This window comes from Cygnus atratus, chromosome 1 (assembly GCF_013377495.2).
Source record: "Cygnus atratus isolate AKBS03 ecotype Queensland, Australia chromosome 1, CAtr_DNAZoo_HiC_assembly, whole genome shotgun sequence".
In the NCBI taxonomy this organism is placed as follows: domain Eukaryota; kingdom Metazoa; phylum Chordata; class Aves; order Anseriformes; family Anatidae; genus Cygnus; species Cygnus atratus.
Genome location: NC_066362.1, coordinates 86,223,697 through 86,238,354, shown reverse-complemented (window position 1 = coordinate 86,238,354; position 14,658 = coordinate 86,223,697). Strand labels below are relative to the sequence as shown.

The window sequence follows — 14,658 nt, the reverse complement described above, 5'->3', positions numbered from 1 at the left end:
GAGCAAAAGACAGCATTTTAAAGATGCCCTACCTCAAAGCACCTAAACATGCAAGAAGGGACCTCACCACCTCTCATTTTCCTGTTACGTAAGTCAGATAGCAACGTTTTTTTTTTTTTTTAAAGAAAAAAAAGTTTGGATAGGCTTTCTGACCATAAGTTTCTGTCCAGTAAGAAAAGGGTAGTTCTTTCATCTTCAGAAATTGAATGAAATCTGTAACTGTATACAGAAATAAACTCAGCTCATGCAGAGCTGAATAACCTTTATGTCACTGACGGACATCTTTTCTACCCAGAAATTTGAAAAAGCAGCAAGTGGATTAAGTTTAAATACCCTTTCCCTTTATAAATGGAGAAATCTCAAACTCACAACTAGAAGGGACGTGTTCTTGATCCTGACTTGGAGAAATGGTATATCTGTCATATCCAGAACTCTCAGCCTTCATTTTCTGTATGAAGAAATAAACATGCAAAATAATAGATGTGTCTTCCAAAATGAAATGTGCCCAACTACTCACGATACCTAGGAGTTACAGTCAAAATAGACCACAAAGAGTGGCCCACCTACAGACTTTTTCTCAGGCTGCCTAGTATACCTCACAGAAGACAGCATCCAAGATGAAAACGGATCTTTTGAAATCAGCAAGTTTGTTCTAAGACACCCAAGTTAACTAGAAATAACACAGGACACTAATTTAAAGAAACTGACCTGAAAACGTCCAGCATCCAGTATTACCCGACTGATATTTCTATTTCCACTGGAATCGCAGTCTTGAAGAGGTAGGTGAGCAGCTGTCAGTGAGACTCCATACACGCCAGCTAAAGATTTACTGATGCAGTAACTTAACCAAGAAAATAAAGAGAAGCTTTGTTAAGAGGGGTGTAGCACTTACAGAAGCGCAGCATTCTGAGTTCTTCAATCAACAGAAGCAGCCACAGACTGCGATGCATGGAGATGACAGAGGGTAGGGTATTGTCACAGCAGCTAGATAGTGACCCTGCATCCTTCCAAGACCACCAGCCTATTCTACAACTACACCTGAAATTAACACAACTGTTTCCCTACACTATCTAATGCAGCCACTTAATGTGAAAAGAAAGTTTCTGGCAAGGCATAGCAATATGTAACAGGAGTTTTTTTTTTTTAAATGAAAGACTACTCATTACTATTTCTCTCAAATAGTGTTACTACTATTGACCAAGATTTTTAATTGCATTTGTTTCCACAACTACTTACTTGCTCTTCCCTCCCCCCCACCTTCAAGATTAGGTAAGCTTATGCAGATACATTATATTTAGAACAGTATGAAAATATCCAAAGTAGAGATGGACTAAAATAAACCGAGAATTTCCCACCAAACAGAAGTTTATTAAACCTCTGAAGAAAAATAGCAAATTTTAACATAAATAGCATTTCTCTCAATTCTCCGGTAGTAAGTGGAGGTAGTGATAGGAGGAATACAAACCAAGTGATGGACATTACTATCACAGAAATTACACTACATTTAAGTGCTAATACAGCATACTACTAAAACATACAAACAAAAATTAAAGCTACAAATAGAAAAGACCTGGAGGCAGAAGGATTAAATAAAGCTTGAGATTTAGAACCACGGTGCTCAAAGCAGTCAGAAAAGCCAGAGCCAAGAAGCCCATGTCTATAACAAAATGAAGAGTTGTCATACTGTAGGTAACTCCTGTACAATACTCACGCAATTTTCTTACAAGATGCCAAAGCACAGCAAAGTATACCATTTTCTTCATGCCACTTGCACCTACATAAAAATGAAGTTCAGGTCTATTACAGAAGTACCTTTAATCAATGCAAATAGTTGGTATGGTTAGAAGGAACAGGAGCCAACATTCAAGATGTTATCTTTTGTCTCAGTGAAAATATACTACATTTTAAATTTCACATAGGATCAGCATTCGGTAACAAAGATCTAGGTGGTTTATGTAAAGTCAAGAACTGTGCTTAAGTGGCATTTTTTTTTTTTACACTGGGGTGGGAGGGAAAAGGAAGAAAAGAGAATCCTATGAGATAAATGGAATTTAAAGATAACAATTAGAAGCTTCCCATTAAAGTGGGATAGCTCCTCTTAGTATAAGCGACCCCACCTCCTTCTGCAAATGTGTGTTTTAAAGTACACTTTGCCATTCTTGAAGAGGTCTCTCACTACTGTGAAGATACTCATGGAAATGGAAAACTGCCTGACTATACAAATGTAAAGAGTGACACTGATTTACGACAAGTGATCTCAAAATCCACAGCGTAAGCAGACTAGGGATAGGTTTCAGTAGATTTAAAAAAAATGAGATCATATTACTAGTTCTTACTTAAAACAGTAAGAGAGGAAAATGTTAAGGTATGTTTTTAAGTAAACTACATCAGTGCTAAATATTCCCCTGCAACACCACTATGTATCGTTTCTTCATAGAAACAAGGATCTGAAAGCAAAAAAAAACTTTTACTGTTCAAGACACATGCAGGGAATGAAACAAAACACCAATCTGACAAGTAAGTGCATTCCAGAGCTGTATAAAGAGCATTCCTTCAGGAAGAAAGATCTAGCTTAACTCTTAAGCTTAAGAATTTGATTACTGCCGCTAGCACGCATACCTAGGCCTTCATCACAGCTGCAGCATGAGGTACATACTAACAGCCAGCTTCCCATCCTAATTACAATTTAGATTCTGAATCTTCTCACTTTTATGATTTCCAGTTAAGTATCACAATATATTTAATTCCCTTTTTTAACCCTCCTTTAAATTAGGCCCCCAGACTCAGCATTTAAAAGCCATCAATCTTCACACTTTTTTTTTGGGGGGGGAAAAGACAGAATTTCACATTTCCTATTGTAGTCACACTGTGATAAGAAGCATTTCTGATTAGAAGTTTGCTGAAGATTTTAGCCTAGTAGTGCATAAGCTGTACGTAGGACACCAAGACATGTCAGGATAATACCCATTTCCACAAAAAAAAGCCAACATACCTGGTATTACTGGAAAAATCCCACAAGACAGCATCTAGCTCTCTACACACCCAAGTCTTGGATGGCTCCTTTTGATATTTCTTCTGGTACAGTTTTATTACCAGGTCTTCTACAGTAAGAAGCTCCAGATGGCTCTCAATGCCTATAGCGCAGAGGAGATCCAGGTCAGAACAGAAAAGTCAGCTGAGCAGAACATTTACTCACTTTTCAGCTAGTCCTTGTTCACTGTTCAGCCTCTTCTCTGAGCCTCAAAGCTCATGTAAACCTCAACAAATTATTCATTCCACCAGTGGTATTACTAACATTTGGCTTCCTAGCAAAGCAGGTCCTGTATTCCCACAATTTTCTCTTCCTCAATAATTACATAGCCTACCTACAGGCCACCTTTCCTCAGAAGCTGTTAGTTTTCCTATCTACTACCACACACATCTTCACAGTAATCTCACTGTCTCTGCTGCTCCTTTAACTGGCTGAGCAAGAAATAGTGTGTGTTGTTCTGTGGTTGGGCTCATTACCCAGTTAGCTGACTGACCACACAGCAGTTATTTGGAGGAAAAGAAGAGGGAGTAGCACACCAAGTAGTTCTAGCTATCAGTGCCAGCTTTTATGAAAACTTTGAGACTCAAACTCCTGACTAATCCATGATTACATAATGATAAGGCCCAAAAGGATTGATTTCCCACCTGCTACAGTAGCCATTCGTTCCAGACACCAAGTTATTCGGAATCTGTCATCAGACTAGAGAAAAGAAAATTTCAGTCACATTCAAGAACTACATACGATTACAATATAGAATTTTGACATCTGAAGACTTCTGGCTGCATCTTAAAAAGCCACCTCCAAAACAAAAGACCATGTTTGTGTACAACCTTTCTGAAAATTCCCTTGAATTGGAATCTAATACCAAGGCAGACTTATAACCAAACCTCAGGAGAAATTTGACCGATGTCTGGGAACAAGTTAACAGTTAACCCATGCTACAACTATTTCCACTAACTGCTGTATAGTATTTTTTCCCACACACACTTCTTCAGAGTCCTGTATTTATGGATGGAACCCAAGATATCAATCCTCTCCTCCTGTTATGAATTAACATCAGGCTTGAATAGAATAAAAAATAATCATCATGAAGCTTAAACTCTCCTCTGAACCCCAATGTTTTGTTTCACTCACTGGCAACTCAGTGAAACAAGTAAAGTAAGATTTATGGTATTCTCATGGCAAAAAAAAGGCATTAAAATGTGAAAACAGCCCTAGAAAAGCCGGATTATTTGACTATTATTTAGCACAATCAATTTAAGTACAGTCTTAAAAATCCTTAATCCAAGTCAAAACAGTATCAGAGACTATGTAAAATATTCATCAATAGACTAGAGCCAGACAGAATAACAAGGCAAAAAACTCAGTCTCTGATTTATAAAAGCATTAGCTTCTTTTCCTAAACAGGGTGGGAGTACGTGTGAGTGGGTGGGGGGGGGGGAGAAAAAAAGACAAAAAATGGAATTTTGCTTATTCAGGCTCCCTATTGCTTTTTGTTAACCAAAAAAGCTGTAATCACTAACAGAAAGTTAAAAGTCACTCAACTTCTTAAATGGGACTGTTTCTTCCTATACTCAGATTCAAATCCCCCCCCCCCGCCCCAGCACACTGATTATGGTTTAGAATGAAGTCTCTCCCTTGATTATACAGTGCAAGAGAATGTAGAGGTTTTGATTTAGAGTGCCTTACTTTGACCTTGACCATACCCTGCAGAAAAAACGAGGCCAAGCACCTCCGTCTGGCTGGGCAAACTCAAGAAGTTCACGTAAGACAACTGGGTAACAGGTACGTGAAAGATGAAATCCAGATATAGGGATCTTATGAGTGGCATCGCCTAATGAAGGTAGAAGGGGGGGGAAGTTATGAGAAATCATTCTTTAAGTGATACAGCCCCACCCAACCTCCCTTTGTATCTTTTTTTATATACATATACACACAAACACACACACCTCTTCTCTACAGGCAGCATCCGTGATTAAACTATCACAACCTTGCTTCCGACAGCAAAAGACTAGCTGGTCTGGGCTGTGAGCAGACACGCACACTTACTCCCTCTTAACAGTCCATTATCTAAATATTTGACATAGGATAACATGGGCCAAGTTTGTTCCTTCTGCAAGAAAGGGGAGGAAGTGTACTAACAGAAACAAGCTGGAATGTATAAACACTGCTTAAGAGTCACAAGGGAAACAGGGCAGTCAAGAGCTCTGCCATTTGTGGATACAAGAAACATGCAAAATGACTGCAACAAGCTGTTCTATCACCCCTTTCTCACCAAAACTTGAGATGAGGTTCCCAGAAAGAGAAACCGGGAAAGAGGACCTCCCAGAAGGAGAGATGTACAAAACACGTAGACAGATCAGATAAGCCAAGTCTCAAACTGTACACCGTTGCATACCGCTTTTTCTCCATTGATACTCACTAGCAGTCTGGCAGTGGTACCGAAAACCACGTGGTGGTACTTCTGCAGAAAAGCATGAGGGAGGGGAGAAAAAGAACAACCATCATCCAGCACCACGATGACAGATCCTTAACTCCGAACTACGCACCACATTTTGATTTAGAGAACGGAACAGCTTCATCTTCCCCTGTGGCCTTGTACAAGTACCACAACTATTTTGAAAAAATTATTTGCAGTTGCATGTGTCTGAGAAAAAAGTATATTGTATAGCACTTATGTTTAGGTCCAAAACAAACGTTCCTTGCATGAAATATAAAGCACAAACATCAGAAGTGCCTTCTGGATTTATTCTACCCTCCTTGAAGCTTCATGCAGTCCTAGCACTTAAGTACATCTTTGGAAACAAACAGAAAACAGCACTGCTCAGATATTGTGAGTAGAAGTCCGATCACTTATAGTCAAAGAAATAAACCTGTCTTAATACCAGAAATCTAATCTGGGCAGCAGCAACTGACATTAGAAAGCCTCCCTCTTAATGCAGAAGATGAACTGCTTGTTGTCTACCCTTCCTTGGAAATCACCTGGATCTATGAAGTGATGGAAGTCAGCCATTATGCCGTCCTGTAGGGAGTACTTGACACACCCAATCTCACAAGGAAGGAAGCGCTGTTCACAGTGGGATGGCAGCTTGCCATGACTGTAAATGTTCAGGAAATAGAAGATGTCTGCAACCACAGCTGATAGGAAAAAAAAAACAACATTTTCAGAAGAATCACTAGAGGTTACAGCAAGCCATCCTGGCCTCACCTCATCCAGTGAAAGCTTTTGTGCACTTTGTCATAGAACTGAGTAAAGTAGGGTAATGACCAAGTGAAGCACACAGATGGAGAAAGACATGTGAGATGACAAGGTAACTAATACTTACGCAAGAGTCGGGCATATTGGTAGTCTATTCCTTTTTATGATAGTCTTATTCTCCTACAGGGTGAAGAGACCTAAAGACATGTTGCTAACTGGAAAGCAGCATTGCAAGCTCAATTCATTAAGTTAGATCCGTTAAGTGAGCTGGTGCTAACCTACAGTATGAGGAGATGGGAAGAATTCTAAGGACCACTTCTCCTCACTAAATGAGCTCCCAAAGAAGGTAAGAATACCCAAGGAAAGCATAAGAAAAAAATTATCATCATCTACTGTGAAAAATACAATACACCTTAAAGCTTAATCTTCAATGAATGCCACGTAATATTCCCACTGAAGTTTAAAATATCTATTTAATCCCTATGCTTACGTTCTGCCCCTTACCAAAAAAAGGTTACTTTTTCTACTATATAGAGAGAACTATATAGTGAGGTATCTGTGTTTTTAACACAGAAATGATGTTGTGGGCCAGATTTTATGGCATTCAACACCATCTGTCCTAAATTTGAATTCTGGTGCTCTCTTGCATGGGTCTTAATCTCTACAAGTTCCAGGAGAGATACCTCTTAGGTGCAACTGCTTTATTTATTAAAAAAACGGATATAGGTGTGGGCAACCATGCAGGACTTTTACTAAGAAATATTTAAGGAGCAGCATCATAAAATGCATCTCAGTTGTCCCTTATCTTTCAACTGAATAAGAGCAGTTATGATCAGTTGTCAGTCCAAGTCACTGTGATGAACCTGTTCAAATTTGCACCACAGTGACAGGGGACCATGGATTCTGGCAGAGAGGAAACTAACAGGTATTACACTTTTTAAATTGAGCTACTCTTTCCTGACCCTCTATAACCATGAAAATATTGAGAACTGTTCAAGAGGCTTAAGTAAAAAGCTTGAGCAGAGACATAAGTGAACAGTACAGAAATAGCTTGCATTATGAGGCTGATTAACTTACCTTGTAAGCACTACCATTTATCATTTTTCAGAAAAAAGATATTTGTTGGGGAAACATTACAGATGCGTTCATTACTCAATTCTAAATCAGAACATCCACTTGAAGACAAGGTAAAGATAGGAAAAGTTTAGGTTTCAAGAGTTCTTTCAATAAGCCAGGCTAGCCAGGACGTTATAAAAGCATTGACCAAGTACATATCCACTCTTATTCTCCCAAAGAGGCCAGGTCATCACTTTCTCTAACACCTATACAAAGTTTGAGCTTTGATATCTAACAACTCCTCACTCTTTGAACTTGGTAGAAGCATTCTTTTATTCTGAACTTGGATTAGCCTTGTAAATCACAAATGTCAGAGTAGAAGAATATGTCAGAGTATCTTTTTCTTAAAAGCCTTGAAAGAATTGTAAAGAATGTAATAGTAGATATACACCCATTAAGCTAAAGAAAAAAACACCAGAGGACAAAACCATTTCAGGCAAGGCAGAAGGACATTTGCACTGACTTCTCTCAATGCAATGCGTAAGTTTTTTATTTTTTTCTGCAGGCCTACACCATTACTTTAAAAACAAACACACACTTGACACAGAGAGCTATTGAAAAAAATGAAAGTGTCCTTTGTATAGGTACCACTCAGAATATCTATAAAAAGCAAGCTTTTATCTAACAGAATCAACTACTGTAAGATTAGTATACCCTGATCACTCTTCCACGACATAGCAGAGGCATCAGGAAAAGAAGTAACTCTGTGCATCACAGGGGTCAGACAACCAGGTGCTGGACGATCCAGATTAGGCATCTGGAAAAGATGAAATAATTAAAAATCAGTCTACTAACTCCCAATAAAATCCTTCACCTCCTTCTATTAGAGGAACATCTGATGTCCATTACTAGTTATGGCTAGGTGGAACAACTCTGCCATTTATGTAGAAGTGCCTGTGTACTTGCAGACTGGGACAGCAAGATTTCTCTTCCAACAAAGGATAGTTGTCTTAGTACCTTGGCTAACTCACAACTGGAAAGAGCCATAGCTATTTCATTAAAATGTAATAAAAAATATAAAAAAATATAAAAATTATAATTCTGTTAGGTTGAACTACTTGTTGCACAGGAGGAAGTCTTCCAACTGGAATTTCAAACAATACATAAACTTGATGAAAAAAGTTTGCCACGTACATTATTTGTCTTTGACTAGGAATGTCATTCATGAAAACCCAGTAAAGCCTCAATTCATCAGACTGCTCTGGTACAGAGCAAGTAAGAGGGGCTCACAGGCCTGTTAAGTAAAATATTGCACATTCATGCATGAACAATAAGCTTTTAAGAAGGCAGGGAGATTTGGGCATCTGCCCAGATACATGACAGGCTTACAGGATTCAATCATTCAAGGCCCAAATTGTGAATAACATCCACATCTAGGTACACAAATTCCAGACAATCATCTTTGCCTGACAAGCTCTCATAGTTATCAGTTTAAACTATTTAAAAGGAGGAATTAGTCCCACCCATGTAAGCTTTGGTCATCTCCAAAAGTTGACCAAGACCTTTCACTATGCGAAATAACTGTAGTTTCCTGTGTACCCAAGTGCAAGTAATAAAATGAGATCACAATTTCAAATGCACAGTCCTGTATTTCCACTGGCAGGCTACGAGGATGATGTGATTTATTTTAGTAAAGCAATTACTCCTTTCCTGATTAAAGCTTTCTAAAATGCTACCTCTTGTGGAATGAAATACACAAGTCTCTGTTTATGACTTAGTTGTTTCGTGTTGCTCTCCATTATATATGAACATTGAACTTCATTAATTATACACCCCTCGCCTGCTAAAAATAACATGATGATCATGTTTTAAGTCCTTTCCTATACACAAAGGCCCCCAAATCAGAAGACATTGTATAACATGTTCTTACTAGTCCAAATTAACTAACTCAACTAATCCAGATTTACTAGTTACTCCAAACTACCGTCATCCTACTGTTCTCTCTACTGTCAGGTTAGCACTTTCATGTCCTAAGATTTACCCTCACCAGTAATTCAAGGCCTGTATACAGTAATACGGAATGAAGAAGTAAATGCAGTATTATCCACGTACTGAATCAGGCTCTTTGCTTTGACATACAAGTTTTTATGCTGACAACCAAGACAGGACTAAAATAAGCTTTCTGACACCTCACATAATTCAAACTTTAAGGAAAACTTCAGGGACCTGCTGGGAGAGCACTATAAACTGAACATTGTTGTAGTCAGAAAACTACTAACCCCTACACCGAGATTTTGTCCTTCACCACTATTTTCTCCATAAGCAACCCAATCTAAAACTAACGGCAAGCAACTTTTTTGTGTGTGTGCAGGCTGCAACATTTCATTGACCTGGTCCACCACTGAGCCCCTCAAGAACACCAAATCAGCTGCTTGTAAAATGTACTTACTTTCATGCCATCAGACAAGAATGACCTGAGTTGGGGACATCCACAAAGCAAAGGTAACATGAACCTGTGACTAAAAGCCATGCTAACTTACCATATTCTAAATAAAACACATTTTAAATCAGACACTGCAAAATACTGCTAAACATAAAACTAAGCTGTTAGAGAACAACATTTTAGTAGCTAAAAGAGTACAGAAGAACAAGCTGTGATTATTTAAAGAGATACAGAGTACTCTCACCAGCAAATCACAGCAGAACAATTTTCTGTTTAAATTTCACAACAGTATGGGCTACCGCATCAGCCATAATTTCCAAAAGTCTGAGGCTAGGAGTACAGGTAATCTCCTATAGCGTCCCACCTTGCCAAACCCAAGCACCACTTTACTTCCCAAAAGGTGTTAATTTCTGAGTATTTACCTCCTTTATTGTCTTCTGTGATTTCTTTTTCTTCCACTTTTGAGCCTTCTCATTATATGCCATCTTTCCCTCTTCTGTCAGCAACTTGAAAGAAAGCAAGTTATTAAGAAGTTTTTACTACTTCCTTCTAGTAGTTCCACAAATCAAATGTTTTACACCGTTTTTCAAAAGGAAGCTATCAATACTTAGTAAAAATTGCTAACTGGTATCATCAAATCAAGCATTTTGAGCTTAGTGATATGGTTTAGTGAAGGACTTGTTAGTGTTAGACCAGAGGTTGGACTAGGTGATCTTGGAGGTCTCTTCCAACCTAGATGATTCTGTGATTTTGGGCAGCTTTCTCGCTTACAAAGCCACTAAGCTTTGATTCAGAACACCTGGTGAGCACATGCACCTAAAGCACCTTCAGAAGAGGGCAAGCTGGCTCTGTCACAGCACAGACTGGTCTCCTGAACCTCCTCTCACCAGCCAGGGGTGCCACCACCTCACAAGCCAGATGTCCTCCTCTGCAGCTGCAGAAGCCAGGGTGGGAGTAATTCTTAACTGAAATCAGATAGAGCTGCTCAAGGCACCCATCTGAAAAGGTAAGGCTGTGCTAAGCAGACAGCAGCTGGGACACCAGCTAACTCCCCCTCTCAGAAGTACCATTCTGGAGTTTCACCACCACACGTGCCACCACCAACTCCTGGCTGCCATTCTGCCACCAGCAAGAGTAGCTGGTGCAAAACTCGGGCAGCGGGCCTCCCTCCGACCCCCTTCCAACAAAGCAGCGTTAACCCAAAGCCCTTCTTCCCCAGAAGAAAGGCTCCGCCCCAGCCCGGCTCCCTGGCCCTCACCGCCCAGTCCTCGGCGCAGTGTGGGATGGCGTCGACCACGCGTGCCACGGGCAGCCCGCGCTGCTGCAACTCGGGCAGCTGGTCACGGGCAAACAAGTAGTAGGGGCTGCGGAAGCCCCTGCGGCACGACATGGCGGCCGCCGCCGCCACCCGCCTGGCCTTGTCCTCCTGGCCTCCCCCTCGCCACTGGCAACCGGCGTTTGCTGGGACAGGGGGATGGTTTCCTAACACGCATTTTATAGGGGCGGTGGGCGTCGCCTGGGGGCGGTGGGCAGGGGAGGTGGCCGTCATGCCCAGCCGCTCCGCCGGGAGGCGGTGACAGCCCCGGGATGGCCGGCAGTGGGGTGAGGAGTGGGCACGGGGGTTAGTGCCTTGCCACAGCAGCAGAGAGTGGCAGGTGGCGTTTTGTTTTGTTATGTTTTCTGCTGCATTGTTTGGGGTTGCGAGCGTTGCTCTCCCTAATGTCCGGTTCAATAGGTCTTCCGGCATCTGCCGAGACGGAAACACAATAAAAATGCAGCCTGTTATTGCCAGTGACCACGTGTGGTCCTCGTCTGGTCATGGCACTGCGTTCCTGTGTGGAAATGAAGGCTTCCCCGTCATGCACTTTGCTCTGCCTGGGCTGGGGTCACCCCCAGCTCTTGGCTCAAACTCCCCTGGAGGAGCCGTACTCTTGCTGCTCCCTGGCAGCGCGGTGCGGTAGGGGGCCTGTTGCGGCCTGGGGGAAGTACCTGCAACCGGTAGTAAGTAATGATCTCTGCATATTCTAAGTCCCAAATACATCTCCTGGTGCCATGCATTGTGGATATGTAATTAAAGTCTTCTTGTTCTGTTTCTTTTAGTTCTATTTATACGTGTACAAACATATCTATATTCATAAATGAGCGTAGTAACTCTTTGTAAGGATTGTACTAAATTTAATATGTAACATTATTCAGAGTGGGAGGGTATAGGGGAGTATGAACTTTTTCATTTGAAAAATCAGTATATTGCCACTTTGTGAGGGTGGGGAGCCTGCCTTTCGAATGTCTGGAAGAACTTGGTGCAAGCTATTGCTGCCATTGCACACCAGCTTGTCCTGTAGGGATGGGCGCTGCTGACAAGGTGCTTGCCCTGCAGCCTGCGTGATTGCCCTGAGCTCCTGGCTTGCCTTTCCTTCTGGAGCAGCCTGGCTCTTGGTGCTCCCTGACAGTGACCTCAGGAGGAGCTGGTGCTCCATGAGACAGGGTCAGGATGATGTGCCTGCTCTGACACATCCAGTAGTGCTTGAAGTGCTGCCAGGGCCCAGATTTCTGGGTGAGAATGCGGGGTGACAGATAACAGGAGTAGAGGTCCTCACAGGAGGGATACAGGAGGGAGTGGGGGAAAAGTGAAGACCAGCTTCACACCAGAGGCCTGGGTTTAGTTTTGAGACATGTAGCAGAAGAGCGGAGGAGGTGAGAGGGCATGCATATAGGCTTGGAAAGGCAGACTTGCACTTGGTTATTAAAAAATACTTTGGGACCTCATATTTTGCAAAACTGGGAAAGCTGTCCAGACTTTCATCTATCTCATTGACATAATTGACATTTCCTTCACTGAAAGTTTGCATACTGAGCCACAGTTCACATAAAATAAAGGCTGGAAACAACCTGATCTGCGTCATCTTGATAGGCAGGATGAGTTGCTTCCCTCCTTAAGCTTTCTATCAATCTCTCTCAAAAAGTAAGTGATCGTGACTTGTCGTAGTGTATTAAAATGTATATATATATCCACAACTGGCCATAGAAGAAAGCTTAATCAGTTTACAGAAGGGATTGTGAAATGTGTTTGCCTGCAGTAGAGAAACCAAAATTTAACCTGAAGCAGAGTTGCCAATGTGTCAGTGTCAGCAAAGGCTCTGATTAAATTTTGGCCAGGTTTTTCTTGCCCCAGATATGTGGTATCTCCCACATTACTCACTGTTCCTTTTGTCTTTGGGGGCCATCTTGATGGGGGGACCGTCTTCAGTATGTGGTTGCAGTTCCTGCAGAGCCTGCATGGTGTAGCAGAACAGGAGCCAGCACACTACGCTTGTGGAGCTGACTTCAGTGAAGTTACCCCAGCAATCTCAATAAAGATGGACAGTACAGCCTTGACTTGGAAGATTCTTTTCCCATCCTCTATTCCAGAGTCCTTTTGAATTTACTGTAAATTTGGACATAAGGATATAAAACACTGTTGAAAACTTCAATGTGTTTCATTGGAAAACTTTTCCCTTCAGTCTGTCTGCTTTCTTCATCTTCTGGTTTGGTAACTGTGAGTCTGTTTATCTCCAAAGGAGGTAGCTGCTGTGTAGGCTTAGATCTTTGGCTCAGCTAATTATGTTTGTTGCTGCTGGAACAGCTGGCAGGTAAGGTCAGATCACATTGCTCTTGCATCTTACTGGTGGCTGGTTTCCTCTGAGGGTTAAAAAATGCTGGTGCAGTTTAGTCTTCTGGAGGCTTGCTCAAATCCAATGAAACAATTTGTTTTATGCTGTTTACGAACCACTTACTGAATTTGCTGTTAAATTTACAGGAGGAGCCAATCACATTGTTAAAAACATAAAATCACGTAAACTCAATGAGAATAGATGAGCATGTTTAAAGTCACTGTCATTCTTGTGGAAATTTACTTATATCCAGGACTAGTTCTTGATATGTTAGTTTAAATCTCTGAAGAGAGACTGCAAGAAATAACTTATATCTTTTAAATACAAACTTCTGCAGAGTCTATTTTTTTAGCCTGAAAGGCGAATATTGCTGTTGTGTTACTGTATGAGTTGTTGCTAGGAGTACATCTGTGCACAGTTGCTTTATTTTCCTTCACACCATGTTCTTTTCTTGTGTGCAGTTTTGTGACCCACCCTTTAACAGCCCATCCTCTTAAAAAAATCAGATAATGTGTGCATCAACTCTTTAAAGAAGACAAGGCTCCACTAATAGCTCTCCTAGGGCTAGAGGTGTGGTTGGAAAATAAAATTCATAAGCAGTGAAGAGAGAAAGGATTTTCATACGTGGAGTTGGGGGAGAGAAAAAAGAGGAAAAAGGTCATCTTTGGAGCACCATATCATCTGTATTCTTGGCTGGGACCCTGGGGAGCGCCCCGTGTTTTAACTGGAAACTCATGTTTTAACTGTTTGATTGTCTGCTGTTTAACATAGTTGGGAAAGGAGTTCTCTAGACCATTTATGCTGATTTGTAAGTCACACTGGGGTAATTCCAGGGAATAAAAGCAAGGGTTGTGCCAGTGTTTAAGTATTATTTTTTAAAGTACTTAATTAAATTAAACGACTTGATATGCCAACACCTAACTCTTAAATAGCTGGCCTTGGAAACCCAGCTCCACAGCTGGGGACCTGTGCTTTCCCATCAATGCATGTAGTTCGTTAGATGTCTCAAAATAGGGTCTATGTACATTGAAAGAGAAAATCTATTTGGAATTTTTCTGCCAGTAATGCATTTTCATTCACTCAGGATTCATGGCTATCATCTTCTTTCCAAGATGTGTCTTACAGTTGTTCCTTAGAAGGAACAAGCAGAGATATTCTGAAAAAACTTGGCAACTACATCTGCTGCTACCCAGCGATCTACTGCTCTGAGGCTAGAGCCCTGTCCCACAGAGTGGGAAATATTTGGTGCTCACATTAGGGAATTCGGGTGAGATCCAGT

General features: G+C 41.1%; 1 protein-coding gene across 1 annotated transcript; it reads right to left on the bottom strand.

Moving 5' to 3' along the window:
* Nucleotides 1-237: 237 nt before the first annotated feature.
* MAEL (maelstrom spermatogenic transposon silencer) lies at nucleotides 238-11,476 on the bottom strand. Its single transcript, XM_035540596.2, is given in 12 exon segments — nucleotides 238-337; nucleotides 339-448; nucleotides 709-841; nucleotides 1,712-1,774; nucleotides 2,993-3,134; nucleotides 3,676-3,730; nucleotides 4,738-4,865; nucleotides 5,454-5,495; nucleotides 6,014-6,169; nucleotides 8,001-8,103; nucleotides 10,152-10,235; nucleotides 10,988-11,476. Coding segments are annotated over 12 exon segments (1,605 nt in total).
* Nucleotides 11,477-14,658: the final 3,182 nt, after the last annotated feature.